This window comes from Neodiprion pinetum, chromosome 4 (assembly GCF_021155775.2).
Source record: "Neodiprion pinetum isolate iyNeoPine1 chromosome 4, iyNeoPine1.2, whole genome shotgun sequence".
NCBI classification, from domain to species: Eukaryota; Metazoa; Arthropoda; class Insecta; order Hymenoptera; family Diprionidae; genus Neodiprion; species Neodiprion pinetum.
Window position 1 is genome coordinate 20,479,345 of NC_060235.2, and position 24,029 is coordinate 20,503,373.

The window sequence follows — 24,029 nt, forward strand, 5'->3', positions numbered from 1 at the left end:
ATTTTCAGTATTTTAATATTTTCGGCTCCTGGTCATGTTCGAATTACAATTACAGCGGAATCCTCCTTTAAATTTACATCAAGCTATATCGGAGAAGCGGTAATTTCAAACGTGTGTCCCTCGGATTTTCGGCTAATTAAAAATAAGAGGGAGGGGGATGGACGGACGGGCATGCACACACTCTTATAATTGGCGATTGACAACTTCCTTTCCCGCGTCGATTGTTCGGAGAGATAACGGGCTGTCGATACCTCTTGGTGTCCGTTCTTTTATTTCTTTGTTTGTACGTGTCGAGCCGCCCTTGCATTCGACATCTCGAACACACCACGTTTTCTATCCCGTTCTTCGATCCAGATTCAGATCCCGAAAGGGCGTCACTCACTCATCGAATCCGTCGATCTTCCAAACGAGAGCCGTCAATTTATCTTCTGTTAATCTAGTAATTAATTTTAAACGGAATATAATTGGTCAGTCGTAATTTAGAAGCTCGTTCTTCTTTTTCGCCTCTCTTTCTTTCTAGATCTTTTTTTGTTTCCCGGTGTCCTTTTCTCTTTGTCTCTCTTGTTTGTTTGTTTGTTTTTGTTTTTTTTTTTCTTACTACCTCGTTTTTGCTCCTGTTTCATCTGTTTTTCGTCGCTGTAGTCAGTTGGCGTGGTTATTAGCCAAGACCGGTTGTCCAACGAGATTGACTCGTTGAGTTCCAGCTCCACGTGCAATCTCAACGACAATACTCCTGCTCCCGCACGATTATCCGGCCAATCTTGATTCTCTGGTCTATTACGAAATTATTTCACGTCTACTGGGTCAATTGGTCCTTCTGCGACAACTTCACGACACTCTTTTTTCCTCGTTACAAACAAATTTCCACAATTTTGTTGAACGAAAACATTTTCGATATAAAATTCTTACGCCTGAGTTAGAAAACAAACTATCCGAATCTCAATTGACTCAGCGATTCGAAATACCAAAAACTACAGAAATATTTCGTTTGGAGTATAGGAACATAAAATCCCAAATGCAGAATTTCGGAGTCAAAAGGAGTAGCGAGTTAACTTTTGCTTAACGGGCCGTACTTTGACAGAAGTAAATCAGCAGGTTGTCATAGTTGTTTTCAGCAACGCCACTGGCGTCAACGTCTCGGAGCATTGGCTTCTTGGTCCCCGTGCGCATGATCATCGTATTGGTAAATTGGATTTGTCAGATTACGTCTCGCGGTGTTAGCCAAGTGTCAATCACCGTTTCGGCTACCGGGGACTCCAGGTGTTTCGGTAATTGCACCTTGCTTACGCCTACCTGTCAATTAAACAGCGCCGATATCTAATTACTCCGAGTTACACTCGCGTCGAATAAGCCCAAGTTTTTTCCTCTCTCGGTTTTAACTCTGCGCATTTCTAACATGTCCGGGCAACCTTGTACGTTCACTTATTCGTTAAGCCGATGACGCCGCTCTGTAATGGATAATTGAAAGGTTTTTTTGTTTTTCTTGTCAAGTATAAGAAATCGACGAGTCTGTGTACGAAGCTGAAAAAAAAAAAAAATTCAAGATTTGTTGAAAAATATTAGCTATTGAAAAATCAAACTTCGACCCAAGTTTAATACCGTTTTCTTCCTCTCACTAGGAGTTAGCTTCTATTGGAATCTAGTCGCTCAAGTCCGAAGTTATGATTGTACTTTTGGTTCCACAGCCGAAGTGACAAATCCAGTAAAATGCATGCAAGACAGGGTTTTCACCGTTGTGCAAATAATGTATTGCCTGCGGTATTATTACAGACGAGTATAAATCAAACGACTGACAAGTGAGGCTTGAACAGAAGTACATTAGTGGCGATAATCCCATCTCATTATCTCCGATCCGCCCATGTCTACCTTTCGGTATCCCATGAGTACAAACCTCGTGGCCTAAACGGAGGAATTTAGCAAAGAGAGAAGGGGTTGTACGAAAAATAATAAACGGGATTTCTTAAGCCAAACCATAAGTAGGATTCGGCTGGTCGAGGTCTCGGATTAGCTGTCGCTAATTGTCACTAAGGAGTTTGATTTGCTTGCAGAAGTTGAAATCGGTGTCGAGCCACCGAGGATCTGAGGATTTGCAGACTTGCCTGTTTAAGCCACGAGTGAATATGTTTTTCGCAATTTAATAACATAGTACGCTTAACCCGAATTTAGGTACCAGCAGCGCTGGAATTTCAGTGTTGAAAATTTACCGCAACGTTATGAACTGCGGTTTTTACTTCGTCATGATAAACGGTTGATCCCTGTTTCAAGGCCCATTGTTTAGGTATGACCACCTTTTCTCCTCCTATCTTCCTCTCGGTATTTTCATCACACAAGTGGATATGATTTGTGCAGATTGCGATTCGCAGAGACAATAATAATCCTTGGACTGCAGTATGTGTAGGAGTGATTCATGTGCGATCAACGATGGTACACTGTTAAAAATTTCTGTATGGAACTTATTACACTGTATTAGAAGTTTTATCCGGATACGGAACAGTGAATTTACCCTCAATTTACTGTGTATTCAATTTACGAACACTTTTTTTGTGTTTTTCCTATAAATTTTAGTAAAATAAAAAATTTTCATTGTAAATTTCAAACAAATGCATAGTAATTTACGTTGCTGCACTGAATTTGTAAATTTATACCTCTCTTGTGCAGTAAGCGTGTAGTAACTGCACAATCATTTTTAACAGTGTAATTTCGTCCGGACAACTTGTCCGATACTGTAGGTATATAATATTCACAAACGCGTAATTTCTACAAGTCAGAGAGATGTCTTTCTCCGACCTTCTCTGGATTCAATCACTCGACGGTTAATGGGTGTACAGGTAAGATCCGAAGTTTCCTGAAACAGCGTCGATCTTGGGAAAACTTCGAAACTGACGTTTTCATCAGTCAATCATTGGTTCAATGTTAGAAGATGCTGCTCGACAAGGAAAAATTTTTCCGTGTTCCATGCTTTTCGGAATCTTCGACCCATTCTTCGATCTCGAAGCGTGAAGCGTCCCGCCTCCAAAGCCATTCAAGACCATTGCAAGGTGCAAACGAAAGAGCAGCGATAGAGTGTGCCGCAAGCGAATAAGTTTGAACCGAAGCACTTGTAGCACCAGATGACAGCCTGAATCAAGATTAGCCTTCAGAGTTTACTCGTACCGCGCACGTAGTGCCGATGAAGTACTCGACCCAAATTCGACCGGAGCTTATCGGTCGGCTCTTGCGTTTAGATCGCCGTTTCGAAGGTAGGATTGAAACGCAACGACTGGTCGTTTTCAACTGGCTAGATATGAAACACGGGAACTGCATTTGCATCTGGGGCTTTGAGTGCGACTCTCGAACCTCGATCGAAAAGCCACGCTGACTTCTTCTCGAACTTCGGGCTGCCGGAGGCTCTATAATCGTTCGTCCAGGCAGCGTTGCGTCGGGCACCCGGGCTCGCCAAGAGAGACATCCATCCCGGCCACGGGGGGTCGCCCCGGGTAATTGTCTGCCAGACACCGGGCCGGCGAGGCGCACACCTCGAGAAGAGGGGTCCATTTCTCCTCCTCCTCGGAAACAAAATTCAAGACCAGTGACGCTCATATTTTTCCGATCAATTCGTCGGTCCCCTCTTCGAGTTGGTGGATGTCGAGAGGTGACCGGGATTGGCTTCTGTCACATCCTAGTGCTTCCCTGTCCCTGTCTTCCGGTGCGCGTCGTACGACCCATGGACCGATTAGGAGCCGGACGCTGGGATCGCATCCTCTGTTGAACGGAGTGAGCACCCTGGTTCAATCCCATATTCCAAGTGATTACTTACTCGATATAATACAGACAAATAATCGCTAAGGCGCTGCTAACACCATGGAATATTACCATAAAACATGCGTTCGGCTGCCTGCCTCCCCGTCGACGCACACCATCTTACTTATGGGGAGGTTATATTTACGCATTCATGTATTCACGTGGTTCCTATATACGCGCGAGGGGTCAGGGGCCCGGGCCCTTCGCTCCCTGCTCTCTCGCTTCCACCAACTCGCGTCACGCTGGTCCGATCTCTCTCTCGCTTTCCTCTCGCGATGGTATTTATGTATTTATGGTCTTTGCTCTGCCGTGCGAGAGAGGATACTGGTCCTCAATTAAGCTGCCATTATACGCTATAACCAATGGGTATAGAACGTATTATTCAAGATCTGTGAAATCCTGTGATATTAATGAGGATGATTTTTATGGTTTAGGGAACGGGGGCCCGCCGACCAAACGGCGTTCACCATTCACGTCAAACACTTCGCCTAACCTAGTGTCCACAAACCACCCCGGCAACCGTATCTTTCGACGCTTTCATCTCTGTACCAGGCGTTCAAATTACACGGAATGTCACAGGTTAGTATTTATGATAAACTTCACGCTATGATTCTGTATGAAAACATTTCTTATTTTATTTCGATAAAAGAAACCGTCACGGTTCATTGATCTAACGGTATGCCTATTTAGAGCAAACTACTTGTTACGCTTCACTGGGCTTCTCAGCTCAGTCTTGATGAATTACGATTCCCACTTTGATGATCCTTGAGAATCAAAATCAGCATAGTTCACGCAGAATGTTCAGGAAACAGCATCTAGACCGAAGTAGTATGTAGCAAATGTGGTTTCTACAATACAGTGTATCTCTCTATCAGGATCTCACTAGACGTTGGTTTGATTTCTACAGAAACAAATTCTGAGATTTAGATGATTGAGGCTAAGCATTCACACAGCCCGATCCCAGAAATGTTCCGATTACCTTTCGAGGACCTATAAGAGAAGCTCAATGATAGCGGATGGTTCGTATTCACTGGCGTACGTGAAATTTTCATGAATTTCTCAACGGCGTAAGAGGTCGTAGCTTGGAAGTTGAGTGTCCGAGTTCAGGTATTCCAGAAGCGAGCCTGGCGAAAGCCAGTGAAGAAGAATCGGAAGGATCAATCAGTCATTGGTCAAGACAGGGCGGTGTGTGGGTATTGACGAAAAGTTATTGAATACCTGCAACGGCGGCATACCTGAGCCCCTGGGCTACCCGGGGTGGATCCTTCTCTCCCTCCTTCTCTCTCTCTCTCTCTCTCTATTAATATACCATCGGGCATATTTATATGTTAAGCAAAGGTGGGCAGGTCGCGCGTCGTTCGGCCGACTCGGTGCGAGGAGTATTTTAATGGTGTTATAATGTATGTAAGTTTTACCATCGCGCCAATCGGGCTCGTTTTAAATTCCCATATGCCCGCACGCAGGGCCTCGGGAGCGAGTCCCTTCGCCGTGTGCGTACCCGTATACGCATGCGTGCGTGTCGCACCCGTGTCTATAACCATCGGGAACCCCGATCCCTCCAGCCTTGGAACGAGTCGGACTCAGCGTGGTGCCTCCTCAATATATTCAATCATTAAATTATCACTTCTGTACTTTAAGGGTCTTGCACCATCCGGTTATTCCCTTCCCTCTTCTCGCCCTGCGGCGCTAAAACGGTCCCGAAACTCTGCGCGCGCAGCGCGATCGCAGCGCCACCAAAACTAACCTAGTCGTGCTAGCTAACTGAATTCATTTCTCAATTCGCAGTCTTGAAGTTTGGTGCGGTCGAATACTTCGAGCATTAGAATATCCAAATCATCTTTTGCAGCTTTAATATTCAACGCTAATGTTCCCGATACGTTTGACGCTCTTTTTCAAATCCATGTCTCTGATTGGCTGCTGCCGTTTGACGCCAGAGTAACAGCAGTGATGTCGTATACGAAGCTATGCATATCTCAAATATAATAAACTCAAACGGAACGAGGAAATGAACTTTTGACGGAGACTCAAAAATATCCAATCACATTTTCACTCATGAAAATAATTATTGTTTCTGACAAGTTTCTAGTGTATGCGTTAATGATGAATCTGTACGAGGATTATACTTGCGAGTAAAAAAAGCTTAACATGCGCAAGTTCTGAGCCTGACTCTGCGGTATAGTACACGGAGCAAATAATTTGCAATACATTATAAAAATATTAGGTAGGATGGATTCTGAGCTTCTCGCGTATCTTCCATTCCTTCTGTACATCCTTTCCGTCTTTGTTGCAAATGTGGCGTCGTCGCAGCTCGTATATTGCGCATACACGCGGTGCACAATATTTATTAATCTTATTTTTGCTTATGCAGATGGCTCGATTTTCTCTCTCTCTCTCTCTCTCTCTCTCTCTCTCTCTCTCTCTCTCTCTCTCTCTTCTCTCTCTTCTCTCTTTATCCTTATCTTTATATCTTTCATGTATATATTATTTATGCAACATGGGTTTCTTTTACCAGCACCTCAACGGTCAGCTTGCATGATGTTTTTCTTCCTCATCTGTTTAGCAAAATACTTCTAGTTCGATAACATATCGTTTTAATTGTTATTAGTGACCGAAAAACTTCACTGTGTTTCATTTCAAATTCACTTGTTTGTGGCCTACTTGATCCGATTACAATTAGTATCTCAACCCTCTGGATATCTTTTTTCGCTCTAGTTTCATTCTCATATCCGTTCTCCGTCCGTGAAGTCAACGGAATCTCATCTTTCACCTCAATAGTTAGTGACTGGTGTAACTCATTTGTCGTGACGTCACGGCATGCGACCAGTAGTAAAAATTTACTTTCTCTTTGAGCTGTGTAATTGACTTTCGCGCAGTTCCACTGTGTAGTCTCAAAACACGAAATGGTCAATCCGCGCCCTATTGATAATGAAACGTGAATAAATCAAGTGCGAAAAAAGCGTGTCTGTAACATAGAAGCGGTGAATTTGACACGCCGCGTATTATGAGAATGAAGAATGAAGTGAGTGGAGAATGGGGAATGGGGAATGGAGAATGGGCACACAGCGAGTCGTCTTTCGGGATGTGGGCTCGTCCCTCGTGGAACACGCGGCTGCCGCTGCAGGTCGCGTTGCAAGCTCAACGGAATGCTACATTGTAACTTTGCCATGAAAACGGTGTAAATTTTGCCTCGTAAAGACGCTGTTTTAGTGGCAACAAATTTGGCTTGAATTTTGCACGGTTAACAACGGTGCGTACGTGTAAGGTACCCTGCACATGCTCACCACCGCCATTTGAGTGGTATGCGTCAATGGTTGCAGTCAGGGAGCTTGAAATTTGCTCGCTAATTTAATGAGCCTCCAAATTAGTTAGCCTCTTCATTTTATGTTTTCACCCATCGTGCAGCTGATTTTTTGGTCCAACCGTCGTCATTTCGTTTCTTTCTCGCGATACTTCCAAACCATTCAAACGGTCATTTGGAGATCAAAGCTGACGTCGAAGTTCTCGGTGTCTTCGGTCCGTTGTGTTCACGGTATTCAACTGTCTTAGATGAATTGATTCGTAAGAAAACAAATCGATAGTAAACAGAAACGTATTTACGAAGTCGAAAAGAAACATCGTTCGTACGAGAAGAGTAGGTATCAAGTTGATTTCTGGAAGTCAGATTAAGTCGAAAAGAAGAAGACCTTGGCTCGGCGATGCCTATCTGTTTGGTAATCCCCTGCAATATCGCACCATGCAGTCTAACAAGACGAAGGTGTTCCTTGTCCCTCGAGGGCCTGCAACTGCGATCCGTGCATCTTGTAAATACGCCTTTTGTGTTTACGAAAGAATGCGTTCGACGATATTTACAACGAAGGGAAGGATTTCTTTTCTTTATTTTCTCCCCTGACGATACCTGACGCTCTTTGGTCAGTCGGCGGGGGCAGTCCGTAGGATTAACAAGGTAACCCAGCTGAGGCCTCAGCGGTGATCTCAGCGGTGAGCCGAGCGATTGGTGCATAACTGGCACCCATTTCAATATCATTAGATACCCGGTCCAGCCAGATCCAGAGGGTCCAGCCTCTCTCGCGTAAATAATAAAGCTCGAGTTCTTTCAACGCGGGGTGAAATTCTTCTTTACGAGGTAAAAATTGCGAGGAATATCGTAGAACGGTTAAATAACCCGGGTTTCATGGTTTCGGTTGACGAAAAAAGAGAATCACTTTGACAAGCAAAAAAACATACTTATACTCACAAATTATACTCACGGACTGATTTATGTCAGGGATTATTCCCCAGACCGTAACCCCATTAATAGCGTTTTAGTTAGTCGTCGCTTGGCCCGGCTTCGTTTTCGTTGCGGTTAAACATCGTCAGGGTGGATATATATAACTGCCTGCCTACCTTCTCGCCGACCGTCGTATCGTGTTGGCAGACCGGTTGGCTAATGTGTTGAGGAAAATATTTACGATGATTGTTTATGGACCCGAGGTGGGCATATTAGTGGATCCATTCCACGGCTGGCTCGGGTTCTGCGGGTTAAACAACCGCGGTTTACCCGCAGGTCCACACCCTCTCACTCCTCGTCATATTCTTCCCCCTCTCTGTTGAATGTTTATTTAATTTTGCTTTCGTTTTCCACCTGAACTTGTTACCGAATCTCCACGCCTTGGCTCCCGAATCCATCGATATATAGTCCGAACCCCAACGCGTTCCGATTATGAGTATGAGGGAGATTTAGAGGGGATCGCTTCTACTATTTTGACTACGGTTTGACTATTTCTGAATAAAAATTTTCGTTATCGGTAAACGAGTCGCTTCGATGGCGAAAAAATTTGAAATTTATTGATGCAAGGCTGACAATGAGAACACGATGAGAAACCAAAAAATGAAACTGAATAAAAATGTAATCTAACAATTCATACTATCGCTACGATTCTTTTATTTTGGTCATTTACTCACCTTCTTTTATCGTTGAAAATGAATATCTGCCCACGATTTGCCATTCACGAATAATCTGAAATTGTGAAAAGTTGACGTCTCATGTTTCAGAAGTATGCACCATAAAAAACGAAGTGATAACTAAAAAATGCTTACTCGGGATCAGTGAACTTTAATTTGTACAATTCATTGTCTATAAATTTAAAATGATTTTTGTGTAATAAAAAGTTGATTCGAAAATCGCATCAACTCCTCTAATTTCTATCCCTAAATTTGTAGTGCACCAAGAAAATCAATCCCTTCCCTCGTGACGCTTCATTTTTCTAGTCACGAAATCGAAATATTTCAAACATAAAGTGTAAAACATGAGCGTTTGAGTTTTGAATTCAGCAAGACAAAAACGAAAAAAGCATGCTCATTTTGCAGTCGGAGGTTACAACCGAATAATCGACCCTCCTCCAGGGGTGGAAAAAGGGGGAATCTTGGGCCTCGCTGTGTCCGACGAGTGTCACAGTTCACACCTCGAAGTCCCAGAGGACGAGGCTGCGAGGTAGGGACGGAGGAAGATCCGAGGCTCGGAGGCGAGGCTGAAGCATCGCTTCCCGCTGGGACGGGGACTAAGACGTTGGGGATAGACAGGGTATGACCGAAAACGACCCCCTGAGTAGCAAAATACCCGCGGAGGCATTGTTCCCGCGTTTAACCGGCACTAACTCACGATCAGATGATACTCATGCGTGCGGCGAAGAGCGAGAGAGAGAGAGAGAGAGAGTGGGGGGGGGGGGGGGGGGGGGATTGGCATCTATTAACATGTACCCCGGGGTAAACCGACCCCCGTTCCTGGAAACGAGATGAATGATGGCTGAATTAGTCGATATTTTTCTGTGCCTCTTGTAATAAACCGACTGGGTAATATGCACCGAACGATTTGTAATAACGAGAGCAACGTGTGGCCGGATATTTGGTACGGTTGTGGTTTACATCGGTCTCTCAATTTGTGTACATAATGGGCCTTATTGAAGGGAAACGGTGAAACTTGACAGGCTGAATAACCGACTGTATCGCGCATGCGTGAAATGATTGAACTGTATTCGTCGGCGGAGTGGTCAGTTGGGAATATTTTCGTCTGCAAGTCAGGGGGGCCAACTTATGCTTGTAACGGGGAATGAGATATCAAACTCTGACGTAGCGAGTGGCGAATTGAAATTATGTTGTTGTGATTAGTGGTAGCAGTGGTAGCAGCACCTGTCGTTATTCGGTACGTTTGTCGAGCCTTGCTGAATCGCTACATATGTTACTTGAAATCTGATTTATTCTGGAAAAATTCGAATTACCTGCATAACCTGAGTAAGCCGAGTTTGACAGCTGAAGCTTGGGGTGGTCAGACTGCATCAAAAGACGATAAAACTCGCGCATGCGCAGTCGGACGCTAAATCTACTAAGTTTCAACATTTTCTCTCGGTTCCAGAAATTCATTGGCTGGGTATCAAATTCAACCTGCTTTTCATAGGGGATTCCAGTGGTTTTTGATTTTAGAGATTTGCAAAATTATCCGGAAACCCGCGTTAATCGGTGATCTTTTGTCGGTTAGGTTACGTCGTTCTCAAGTTGAACGCTCGGAAATTATTCAATCGTATAATTTTACGTGGTCTTATTCTCCTGAACGATCAAATCGCTTGAAGTATTTGAAAGTAGTAAAGTTTATTAACGTGCTTGCGTAAAAATCCTAAATATTGTTTGGAAAATTGCAGAGAATGTGGAATTCAACGGTACAATACCTTGTTATAACCTCAAAACGAGTAAGAATCAGTTGCGAGTATATTCATAACGTATTCGTTAAATTTCTAAACTTTTCTTGGTGATCATCGAATCACAATTACGTTAGTTTATACTTGGGAAAGAAAAAGGAGTGTGAAATACGATTTGCTGGTTTAAATTTTAACGATTGCTTGTAAGATTTCGTCGCGGGCATCGAGATCCACCGAGTGGCGTGTTCAACGTACAACCAGAAATAAGAAACAGCAAAAAACGACACAGCAAAGGAGAAGCAACAAAACGCATTTGAAAGGATAAATGGCCGTTTGTTCGGATTGAATTTAGTGTGAAATTTGTACGATATAATATAAATGGAAACACAATCGTTTGTCACGTCGACGCATAACACTGCACACGTGTATACCGTACTATATAAAACGTCCCCGCTACAATACCTTACAAAATTCATACACGACCATAGAGGCATTTTAACGCGTGAACAGATCAGCGGAACCACTCCATGCCAGTATACAGAGTCGTACTTTATTAGGCAGAAAATCTCGAACAAACTGAAAAAGTGCACCCTGCTGCCCTCCCCTGTGTTTTTCCGTTTCAGCTTTGCTAGAACTCTGAACGCAAGCTCATGATGCATATAATGTACGACGAAGCGCATAGACAAGCTGTCGGCGATAAAGACGTGAAAGATTTATGAACTTATTCCTTGCAGTAGAAGAAGAAGAAGGGAAAAAAAAGGAGGAGATTCGCACCTTGATGTACAACTGCACACAAGCAAATGAATTGCTCGAAAACGGTTTTCCGTACAGTGGATGTATATATATACATATATATATATATATATATATAGTTCTATTCATTTTTCGATGAAGACGCATAGATATCGTCTGCAGAGTCGCGTGGCCATTATTCACACGCACACTGTACATAATACAAAATTTGTTTTTCACTGAGTGAACAAACGTTCTGCCTTTTCTCCTGTATAATAGAACCGCTGGCAGTTTTCTCGCCGAGGCGTTTCAATGCCGGAGATTTTCCAAATGAGCTGCGGTCAAGAAGCAATTTTTGACGTCTTCGTTCGATGACCATTTCTCGAAAATTAGATATCGCGAATATATCTGTCCCGTCCTGTCGATTTTTCCGCACCACATTGTGCCTCGGCTATAGAAAATTTGTTTGCATTCAAACACGGGACGACTGCCCTTTTTTTTTACTACAAAAAGTCCGGCCAACAACCTTCGTAAAATTTTTCTCCACGAGGCTCCGAGGTTAAGTTCATTTCTCGCTGACGCCCGTATTATGTTCGACGGCTGAGGGGAGAGGGAAAAATGGCGAGGGCTGTTTTCTGCTCCGCCCTTAACAACCGATCTCTTACACTCTGTGACTGATCCCTCGTGTAGATTTCACTCCCATTGTTGACTCTAAAGACCTTTTTAGTTCTCTAAAGGACTCCCTTTCCTCCCCTCCTGATCCTTTTAAAACCTGCACCCTACATCCTTTCAACATTCTCGAGTGGCTAGTTTATTGTCCGAGTCAATCTTCCTCTCGTTAACTTCTTATTTTCACACTTATGTATTCGCCGAATCTATTGATATTTTGCGCGGCTCGCTTGCACAGTCGAATGCGTTTCATACAGCTTAACTCTCCACCTTTTCAAAATATTCTTATTCCCTTGCTATTTTATTCTTCGTTTTGAATAGTAGGTATTATAGGCATTCATATAATGTTAATCGCAATTCCTTAATACGTAAATAATTTTTTCTAAAATACTTATTCTGTGTTATTGATGATGATGAATGGTATCGAACACTTGTTTTAAAAGTTATTCTTCCGTTTTCAAAGTTCTAGTTACAAAACCTTTTTTCGTACTGTTAAAATTATGGCTTCTGTCATATGAAATTACTTAATTTAATTATTATCTCATCGTAAGAATGTAGTTTAATTATTGTATACATTATCTCTGGTGCAAAGAACATTGCTACCGATTTTTGAAACGGGCTTTGTCTTCCATCCAAATTTGACTCATTGTCAAAACGGTTCTCGGATATGAAGAAATAGTAATACTTTTTTATTTTTAACACGTTCCGAAGATTTTTCACCCTATTTACGTATTATGATTATTAGTTCTCATTCATTTTACGTGTACACGTATCTATACGGTGTTTTACTGTATAAACTCCAATAGTTTTGATCTGTGCAAACAAAACGGTCGATAATCGACGAGTGGCATTCTTTGAAAATAATCCATAGCTAGAAAGATTGTCCAACATGTTTCACACTACCAACAAATTGCTCGTATTTCCTGCCTTGTCCAGGCAATTGTTTAACCTGATCGGCATGTTTTATAACGAAGCGTACAGCAATTTTATTTGTTGTTGCGCAGTTAGTTACCCTGCGCGTCGTTTTGACAGGGTAAAAGCAACATTTATATACACGTATGTATGTGGATATGAATATATATGTATGTATGTTGGTATAACAAGCCACACGAAAGATGGAGTTATTACCTTGGAGAGACTTTTAGAGCCCTCAGACACGCCTTTCCAATGTTACCTGTTATTAGTCACGTGGTCATGGCGTCGACTCAAATAAGAACTTGAAACTGCGCGGGATGCGGTTTGAAAAAGCCATTCCTCTTCGTCGTTGTAAAGCCCAACGCTCGGTTTGCTTCAGGGCTTTTTCGATGAAATCAACGAACCAAGTCTCACCTCAAAATTGATTCCTTTTTTTTTTCTTCACCATAAGCGCAGAGTTTGCGGATCTTCGGTACTCTCGTTGCAAGAACCCGCGAATGCGGGTAATGTCGTTTCTTCGCTCCACGAACTCGGATCAGCGATGAGAAATTGTTTTCTCGGGTTGCAAATTGAGGGAGGTTGGTAACAAAATCGCAATGATCACTCGCCATTCAGGACGAATCCGTGTTGAAGGATGCGTGTGGATTTAATGTACGCACGAGCGAACTCCAGGCACCTATATCGGTCGGCGAAATATATGCAGCTCGGTCAATTACAGAGGTTATTTATTTTCGAACGATGCTGAGAACGTCAGCGTCGCAATAAATAACCGTAATGGCACACGCCATTACGGTCGATACCTACGGGTGATATTTTCTCACTCACGATCAGCGATCATTTTCAGTCGATGTTCAACGCCCACGAAACTCGGGCTGCACTGTACTTCTCTCATTATGCGTCATCCGTCAAATTTGCAAACACAAAATTCGCGCACAATACGCTGCTCGGCGGCTCAGCTTCGGTCTTTCATTGTCAGCTATTGTAATTCGAGGCTATCTGATTACAGAGAGAAATTTATACTCGTCGATACAGTCCCCAAGTCTTTCAATATTATCAATTTTTACAATAATTGACTGTAAAATACGGTTCAGTGTGAAAAATGAAAATCAGTTTCGTAACTCTAATCAGACAATCTAGTAGGTACGTAATTTTTTTTTTTTTTTTTTTTCATCAATTATAGTTACTCGTACAATATTTTCTTTCAATTATTGCGATAATTTTGAGTATGATGGAACAATAAATTGATATTAAGTTATGACGTTGAGAAATCGAAAAAATATTGATATAAATGAGAAATTTTGCGTTTAATTTAGTTATGAAAATTTCTTACTAGCTATATAGAAAATAAAATTGTTCTCAGTGTGTTGTTGGATTCACGCTTTTGTCTAAATTTTACCTCATAAAAAATTTTCTCGTTCGTTCCTGTCGCAGTCAAAATTAATTAGCAACCAAATATGCTGCAGCTACGGGTCGGTTAGCGATCGTTTTATAGTGCAGGCGGAATATTAAATTGTTATCGAACCGCGTAATTTGTTATCGTCGTTAAACATCAGATTAAAATCTCGTACAGTTTTATAAAACTTGACGGCTAGCTAATTTTAATGCGAGCGACGGCTCCGAGTCTTTCAATCATCCAGGTAAACCTGTTCACTAAAAATTGTCGAATTTATCGAATTAATAAATTCAATCCTCCAAGTCTCCGGCCGATACGCGGCTGCACGCGCGCAGGTGTTTTTTATCTCTTCGTAAAGTATACATAATAAGCACTTTTATGCTCTTTTGGTCAATAAAATGTTGATCATTATTATCACGGACGCGGAATTTTAATTACGTCTTCATCGATTATATCGAATCAAAAAAATTTTGGCCGCGGTAAGAAACGTTGCTCAATTTGCTCTGGGGAATTAAAAAAAAAAAGAAAAAAAAAAAAAATAGGATTGCAATAAAATTTGAACGAATGAATAAATATTTTTTCCACGAATCTGTTCCTGTAGTGAAAAAATTCTATTTCAAACCGCTCCGGGGGCGTAATTTTATAATTGGAGCAAGACAAATGTTTATAAGACCGTATCGATTATCGAACAAGAAAGTCAACTTCAATAAAATATTGGTAATGATGTATTGAATTTTTATTTTATTTTTTTTTTTTTTTTTTTTTTTTTTGCCTACAGCCGATTAGCGTAATCTGTAATAAATTTTGCATTGGAATTGAGGATAATTTATAATAATCTAGACAGGTGATAAAATACATAAATTTAAACATCTCAAACGAGGAACCGTAAGTTGTATGTATGTTCGTATAATAATCACGTTGAAACTAGCTACGGTAAGTTTTCAGCCACGTTACTCGTCCTCGTTAATTCAATTTTATTATCTGCCTGAACGTGTTGCTCTCACCTGCTACCTCTCGACGTTTTTTTCCACTATTTTATACACACGTGCACCTTTACGCGACAAATCTTGAAACGAATCGTCATGACCCTTGGATTATCGTAGAAACTGGGTAAAATTCGTCTGGCTAATATATTGCAAATGACGTGCGAAGGTCTTGGAAAATTTGAAATTTTTCTCAATCCATCCGCGTTCTTCTTACCAGAGTATATAATATTCTGATTTACTACCGGAGTGTAGACTTAATTAAATAACCTTTCGGACATCTAATTATCATAACCCGACCCAACTCACGAGAGAGGATCGTCACTCGAATATAGTTGAGCGTGAAAACTGTCTGGTAATAATCTTTATGGCCGTGTTCGACTATAATTTCATTCCCGAGCTGTGAATGGCCCTTTTTCAAAGCAATAAACGTTCACTATTTTCTCGCAATAAAATTATAACCTCATGTATATATGTATGCATGTACGTATAACCGATCGGCCCACGGTTCCTTGTATTATTATAACCATTGCAGCCTTGCGGTATAATTTCTTAACACCGAACTCAGACTGCAGGATCGCATCGCGTCCTGTTTTCGAACGGAATCGTTCGATCTTTCATCCCGCATAAATATCGCGATATATTATACCTCACAATGCCGGCATGTCCGAAATTTTTTTTCTGTTTTACAGGAGCTCTGAAGTCGTCGATAAAAAATAGACGAATCGAGTTTTTTGTCGCGCATGAAAATCAAAGATGAAAATATTCATCTGCGAGTCGATATTGAAATTGAATTAGAAACAAAAGTAAGTAAATGCAGTATGAAATTATTGATGGGAAAAAAATTTGATCGACACAACGAAGGTAAAAATATTTTCAATGGTACGAAAACTTAATTAACCATTCGAACTTGCGAGTATTGGCTACAAATATTGATTGGTAGTTTTTGCTTTATATTGTGCTCTCAGTATATAATTACTGAAAATACTCATTTTATCTTACCTATTTATGTATTCGAGGGACGAATATTTATTGTAACATCGACGTTTATATAGATGAAAATAACTTGTCCTGAAAATGTGTATCCAAACCTGAACTAATTATTTGACATTAAATTAAAATCGGTCGAGGGAGCGATTCTTTAGCTCCCGAAGCTGCGTTCATGGAAGGTTGGAGGATTTCGACCTGTTAAGAGATGGTAATAGGCTAACACAAGCCTATTAGCCGTATTATTAAATTTCTCGGTTGTAGACAGGATTGCACCGCGGGTCTCGGAAGGTTTTGCGTTTAGGCAGCCATTAGCCAGAGATTTACGTGATGTCGTAACTCATCTCCCTCATTCGTTTCTCTCTTTCTCTCGCGCCGTTGATTCCTCTCTCTTTCCTCCCCGATCGTTTCGCCTTCTCCCCCTCACTCTTCCTACCTCAATATTGTTATTCCCCGTTTTCCTTAGCACAAAAAAGAAAAGTGCTCACAAAATTATAATGGATAGAAATAAATTATTGTAAGAATTGTGGGGGCTGAAGAAACAGACAACTGTTAGGAAAATCTAAAAAGAGTGGAAAATTGAACACAAATCAAAGCCTAGTTTTTTTTTCTTTCTTTTTTTACTACTTATTCTCACGTATTCTTAGTAGCAATCGTTTCGATACTTTCATTATCGTCACGAGTTGAAATTTTTTTTTTTCAAATTCATCGGACTAGACAAAAATACAGAAGACGCGGAAAGAATGAAATACTGGTGAAAGAAATTTAATTTTCCAAAGAGTTAGGAAGATTTGAGGAGGCGAAATATTCGCTTCCTAAGTTTTGTGTTTTCTTAAGTTATTTTCACTCAAGTTCAAGCGACGCTTTGTGCTTTTTTCCGCCTAAATTCTTACTCATTAATTTCTATCTATTATAGTTTTTGTGTGTGTTTCTTTTTTATACTTTTCGTTTCTCTCATTTGCCGTTTATTTCCATTTCCAATTTTTTTTTTCTTCTTTCTTTCATTTTGTCGGTCGAGGCCCGAGGTTCGTATATTCAAACTGGCAACGTCGACTCGCATAGTAATAAATATCCCGGTCTTTCGGATACCATTCGCTGTTTAATATTATAGCCCTTTTAAACTGTAATTAAATTATAAATTATGACGCAGTACTGGGTTAGATTTTTAATTATCTCGATGGTCACGAGACCTGTCTTGAATTTTATAACGTGACACCGTCTGTATTCCTGCTTCGAACGCTTCGCGTTATACGCGAGTCTCAGATCATATACAATCTCAGTTAGTATGAAAATCTTATAGTATTCAGAGATAATTTGTGTGCATCTAATTATGCAGGCATGTGTTTGAATTGAACAGAAATTTTTTTCTCATAAGACGTTTCTTTGGCATAATAATTTTCTTATTCATTCACGAAGTGACATTTTTGAATCTACTTATAAATTAAAAACGACGAGGATACGAAACTTTTTTAAATGTTAATTTGTCAAAAAATCGCAATGCTCACATTTTTTTGGAGTAGAGATAATCGCGGGAAAATAGTATTAAACATACTGTTTGTAAGCGTCTTTATATTTTCAGTGTCACAACGTCGTAGGTACGCATGATGACGACAAAAAATAATTACGAGATAACCCGATCGAGAAACGCGATACGAGAAGCATTAATTACATTATATGTGTACCAACTCACGATATGATACGTTTCGATTTGCGCGTCAAAACCGCAACTGATTGTTCTGCCTAATATTATTTGACTCATTGTAGAAATGAACGAATCGAGGTATTTGATTTCTCTGAGTAGATTGTGTATCGAATCGCTGATTGTTTCGATATATTATTGTTAGCATCTCGCAGCAACGCGAATTTACGCGATCTGTATTTCGTAGAGTCGAAACAGTGAATTATCACGCCTTGAGAAGCTGAATTGAAGACTGAAAATGAATAAAATGGATTTTAAAATTATTCTTAATTTATTTTTAGATTTGTTTACGGAGTTTGAATGATCAAAAATGGATAATCTTTATTCATTTGATTACGATACAGTACATTCATCGAATTATCATACCAATAATCTACAAGTATCTATTTGAAAATACAAAACTAGGAAATATTCAATTTGTGGACAAGAACCGAGTTATAGATTCTTCGTTTCAAATCGTTATCAAACGCTTGAGAATCTATTAGATTCGTTCGATTTCACTCTACAATGGCTCATTTTGTTAAGAGCACTGTTTTCTACAGAGTCGTTGATACGGATTTTCTCTTTTCTTTCGGTAGTAAATTGAATATTGCCATTTGTCGATCATGATTAATATCAACGCAGTGTCATGTTGGAGAATTGAGTATTCAATATAATCCAACGTGACACAAAAAGCACAAATTATGAAGCAGGCGAAAAAAAAAACTTGCAAAAAGTCGTTTTTTTTTTCTTGTTTGGTAATTCAGGGTGTCAAAGTTTTTATCTCAGGATATTCGTAGAATTTTGTGAGAGATATTCAGCCGCCGCCGTGGACGAAGGAGTTTAGAGTTTGGAGCCGGATTGTAAGCGGAGGAAATGGGAGGGCAGAGCAGCCTGACCGCAGCATCGCGCGGCAGAGGCAGTAAATCTTCGAAGGCTACTTTTACGGGGATTCTTTTTTTTCGGGAATGTTGAACAAACAATTGACGGCTAATAAAGCCTCCTTTACTCGGCGGGGTGCCACGCCAGATTCCCCATCAGATTGGAACCCCATAGATTATTGTCGCGCCGCATCTCGCGGCTTCTTCGCAGCGCGCTTCGAAGATTAATTTTCGTGTTCGATCAAATTGCGCACAGATTTCGCTTATCACCTTGCATTCTTGAGCTGGACCAAAGGAGAGCTGAAAGGCTATTCATTCGTTGGAATCGTAAAGCAGTATTGCTTACAGCTGCTTAGAAATCGGTGAAGTCACCTGAAATCACTCATGAATCGATCAAAACTAATTGGAAGTCGTTTGAGACCGTTTGTAATCATTTTGAAAACACTAACTTACTTTAAAAGCATCTGAATTCCATGAAATCAGTTTGAAACCCTTTGCAACTATATTTAAACTGTTTTAACCCGCTTGCAATCACTTTGTAATCATTTGAAACTCCTTTAATCTAGGTTAAAACCATTTAGAATTATGTTCAGATCACTTCAAACCACTTAAGAATGTTATATTAATTTTGAAAATGCTTGGAATCACTTGAAACCATTTAGAAATGAGTTTAGAACTCCCTGAAAATGGTTGGAATCCTGAAGAACAGATTAGAATTACTTTTAAACCGCTTGAAACCGTTTAAAACCACTTCAGAACTGTTTGAAATTGTCTACAGTTGTTCACGGTGTTCCAAAAGTTTTTGGAAATGAAGCTGCAGACATTTTCGACAGATTTGGTAAAAAGTCCCTATAGATGCATTTTGATGTTCGTATCTTCTTTGGTTTTGGATTATAAATAAAGCTTAAAATCGAATCCAAGCATTGGAATGTGTTTTCGGCACTAATTGTTTGAACTCTTCAACACATTTACTCTCCCAAGGTATACATTTTTGGAAAAATCAATGTAAAACATATTTTCCGTCAGTACTTATGCACCAAAATGGATAGCAATGATTTCTCGCCCTCCTCTTCCATTCAGTTTGAAATCGTAAAAAAATTCGTTATTAGTTTTTTTAGGCAGTAACTTTCAGATGTGATGAAGGTGACTTCAAATTCAGTGTGAAAAAGAAATTTGGATCTGCCATTTGAAAACGAACCATTGCAATGTCTAGATTCTTTTCTAACGATAGAGAAAAATGGGGTTTTCAGTCGATCATTAACCCAAAGAAAGCATCTCTGTTCTAACTACTTTTATGTTAATTCAAAGAATGTTTGATTCGCCATATTTGATCGGCTTATTTGGTAGAGTTCAAAAACCATTCTCTGTGTGTTAGGTATTGCGCAACTTCAGAATGAATTCGAAGCAGATAAGTTGGAAAAATGAATGCATATTCTGCTTAATAACGGTTTTCCGAATTTTGTGCCAATAACGAAAGTGCCATGTGATAATTTTTGACAATAGTATACGTATATTGACTTTGGAGATGTCGTCCTCTCGATTCCGAAACTGGACCATAACTGCGTCGTCACGCGGAGGAAGGTGAAGGGCAAGCATGGTGGACTTGATACGAGGTTTTTCACTTTTTGAGGTACTCCTTGAGCGGGTTTCTTGCGATGGTTATCGAGAGGTAAAACCCTTTGTTAAACAGCCTAATTCCCAAATGAGTTATAACCTATAAAACGTTAACCTTTTAGTGGCCTCGACGTCGGTGAATATTATACCCGTGCACGGGTTATAAACGGCGTTTATGGTATATAGTTTCATTTCCTCAGCTACGCACGATGCAGCCTCGTACCATGTTCGGGAATAGGTATGCCCATGTTACTCGCCAGTTCGTCTGGCATTCCACAAAATCCCGACACACGCATTCCTTACTTCTCTCCACAGCCAGTCGGATTATTACACTCAATGTCGAGACTGTTTTGTACCAGTAATTCCTTTTAATCTTATTTATGTACACTAGACGGCGACAGGTCAGGTTTCGATCCTTGAAAATACATTTGTTTCACAAGTTGATCAGAGCAGCCTATTTGATGCATTCATAATTTTCCGAAATTTGTTATTCAGGACTGATTTCATTTAGTCATTCTTCATTCGTCAACCCTCAGAACTCCACACTGTCAATAATTCGTATGTCCAGCAGCCAAAACGCCAATTTAACAAGTTTTTTTTTTCATTATTAACCATTGTTGATTACACTCAACTTACTTGATTCCTAATCCAGAAAACATCCTACAGCTCCATTAATATTCATTACACGGTAGTTACAATAGTTGGAAAATCTGAAATCCGATCAGCACGACTGTGGAATTTGAGGATTGAGAATGGAAGATTGTCTTCCAAAAAACTAAGATTTACTCTTTTTATTGATTTAATTAATTTTTTTTATTGCTTATTTCTTCCTTGCTTTGATTTGAAACATTGTTTACTGAAAAACTTAGATAGTCGATACGCGTTTGACACCGGACGTTAAAAATAATTTCCAGTGCCGAGATCTTTCAGTTTGAAAGATGAGGATTGACTCAAGGGGTGAAATCGGGGGTGGTAAGGTAAACAATGGCGCTGGGGTGTCTGCGTATTAAAATAGGAATAAGTCGTTACACAGGAGTTCCTAAACGGGCCGGACTGTTGGGGCGCTGCTGCCGGTGTTCCGGATGGTTTTCAGGCGGCAGCACTCGAGGCCTGACTCAGTCTACCTAATAAAAGAGTCGTTAGTGACCGAAACGATGTCGTTAGAAACGAATCCGTTTCGTTGAACCGCTCTGGCTGATACGTAACGAGGTATCCCACTAAATCTTGGCTATTAAACAGTCGCTGTATAGGATGGTGATATTATATATTATCGCCGATGTAGATATTATGGTCATGCAGCCGGATAAGCGTGATCAAGTAATCAGTGAACGAATGCATCGTCGTACGGTATAGATATAAAACGCTTCTCAAATACTTACCTATCAACGAATTTTAAATTGCGTTAATAATCACGCGTGTGCTTTTGCTTTGCAATGAATTATCGCGCTCACTGGCAGGATATATATATATTTTGTTTTTATTTATTTATTTATTTTTTTTTTTTGAATATACCATTCGTTTTCAATAACTCATACACGCGTACCCAACACACATTCTTCGAACTGGCCCAGGTAGCAGCTTGTGACAAATCGCGTCGAATCGGCTACCTAAATTTGCCAATTACTCAAATTTACTACCTGGAAATAAATCACACGTAATTATTATAATCGTTCTTTTTTTCACATCGATTTGTTTTTTTTTTTACCAACATTTCTCGTAAGTACAATTTTTACAATCTGACAATGATCGTCTCCTTTTTCCGGGTATGAGCATTAGCTAGCAGAAATAACACAATAGCGTGTATCAAATTACACAAGTAACAAAAATACCGTGATGATATTACCTCATCGTCCGTTTTTTTTTTTTTTTTTCCTCCTTTCTGTTTGAGTTACTGTTCGGGTAAAATATGCTAATTTTCAACTGTGTATCAGAATATTTGGTAGTTGTGTGTAAAAATTTTCCCTGATGTTGTGACATTTCGGTAATCATAGTATATTAGAGAAAATCAATCTCTGACTTAAGTTGAGTAAGATGAAGCTGTAATTCTACTTTTAGTGTATGACAATGTCAGTTGGTGCGGAGTTCAAGTTTAACTCAAACTTGGATTAAAAAGTGACAATTATTCACGTGAAATTTAGGTAATTCTAGCGACTTAGCGTTGAAGTTACGCAAAAATAACTAATTCTAATAAAAACTACCGGGTAAAATTTGTTTCGATTCTCATGTGCTCAGTTCACAGAGATTATTAGATACAGTCGACAACTTTTTTCATCGCGGGAATGCTCAGCGTCAGTTCCATCTTGAGGCTGAGCGCCGAATTAGCGATGATTTAATTCCGGTAATTCGATAAAATATCAGATATTCCAGTGAGAGATTCTAATTCTTTTTACCGTGTTCATTTACAGACAAACGTGTAAGCATCATATCGCGATTAATAAAATTACGCTTGTCAAATGTTGTTGTGAAAAATATTAAACGTTTTATATCCAATTGCATAATAATTATATGCGTGATCATCAGGCTTCGGACATAGAAATAAATTTGCCGCATTATTCCGCACAGGGTATACAATTTATGAGCGATGATTTACCGTGCGTAACGCTACGTTACATTTTTCTTCTCTCATATTTTTTTTCTGTTTTTTTTTCCGATCTCTTCGTCTTTCTTTTCTCGATACTGTATTCAAAATCCGGGTGTACATGGCGCAAAGTCGAGTGGCATACAATATCGTATAGGTATACATAGGGCGCGTCAGCGTTTGCTTTATACTTTTACGAGAGGATTTCATTCTTCGCAACCGATTCTTGACGGGATACGCTCTTCTAGGGCTTGGCAGCCGCGACACAATGGATTTCGGCATTTCCTTAGTGTCCGTATAACAACTTGGTCATTCATTGCCAATTTTATGGCGGTTAGCGTCTCTTCTTCCATGGGGTTGTTTTTTTATTTCTCTTTTTCCTTCTTTCTTCTCCTCCTTTTTGTCGCCTTCGGGGCAGTTCGAGTGTTGCATGACGAGTATAGTCGGTAAAGGAATCGCCTTAGAGTGAGTAAGTCTGCGTGTATATCTCATCGGTAGTTGAAATCTACGGTAATGAACTCGATGTAACTTAATTTACAGCTGTAATTGACTGACGAAAAAGATTACAGGTGTGATTTCACACTCGTTAGCATAAAATATCGGTATATCGAGAGTAATTAACACATTTCCTCAACTTATCACAACCACGTTCCCTCATCATCATTCGAAATCCATTGTGCTTGGTAATGATTCAACCATCATGCCATCGCCGTTAAATGAACGCTATAATACTCCGCAATAGTTGTCCTCCAACATGTTCACAGACCGTTTAGTGTTCGTTTGCGTGTTTGTTTCTATCGACCGTCTATAATTACAGTGGTAAAAAACGTTTTTTGCCCAATTGTCGGGAGTAAATACGGTTGACTTTTATAATCTGAAACCGTATATTTTCATGCGCCACAACAAGGCCGTCGTCATTAAAGTTTCTTCTACGAGTGTATACCAGTATAATACGTGGCAGCGTTGCGGCTTGCGAGCCGAGTTGAACAATGTTGGCCCGTTGTTCATTATTCTACGAAACCGTTTAAACGTACTTTCGAACGATGAGTGTGTACACATGTTATATAGTTGAGGAATCGAGGGACGGAGGAGTGCAGAGCTTGATTGTCGATTTCGATCACGTTGGCAAGTTCTTGTTTACATACTTGGTA

General features: G+C 40.2%; 1 protein-coding gene across 7 annotated transcripts in view; it reads left to right on the plus strand.

Annotated features, from left to right (window-relative positions):
* The window catches only part of LOC124217790 (uncharacterized), a 174,975-nt gene that overhangs the window by 56,736 nt on the left and 94,210 nt on the right, over positions 1–24,029 (plus strand). For 6 of the 7 annotated variants that reach the window (XR_011176958.1, XR_011176957.1, XR_011176959.1 and 3 more), the window contains exon 2: positions 4,215–4,359. Coding sequence is in view for 1 of the 7 variants with exons in the window: in XM_069135477.1 (XP_068991578.1) it covers positions 4,215–4,359; positions 9,127–9,340 (359 nt within the window). In the remaining 6 variants the exon portion in view is untranslated. Of the gene's footprint in view, positions 1–4,214; positions 4,360–9,126; positions 9,341–24,029 lie in introns of all 7 variants that reach the window. The other variant, XM_069135477.1, reaches the window with a different exon arrangement.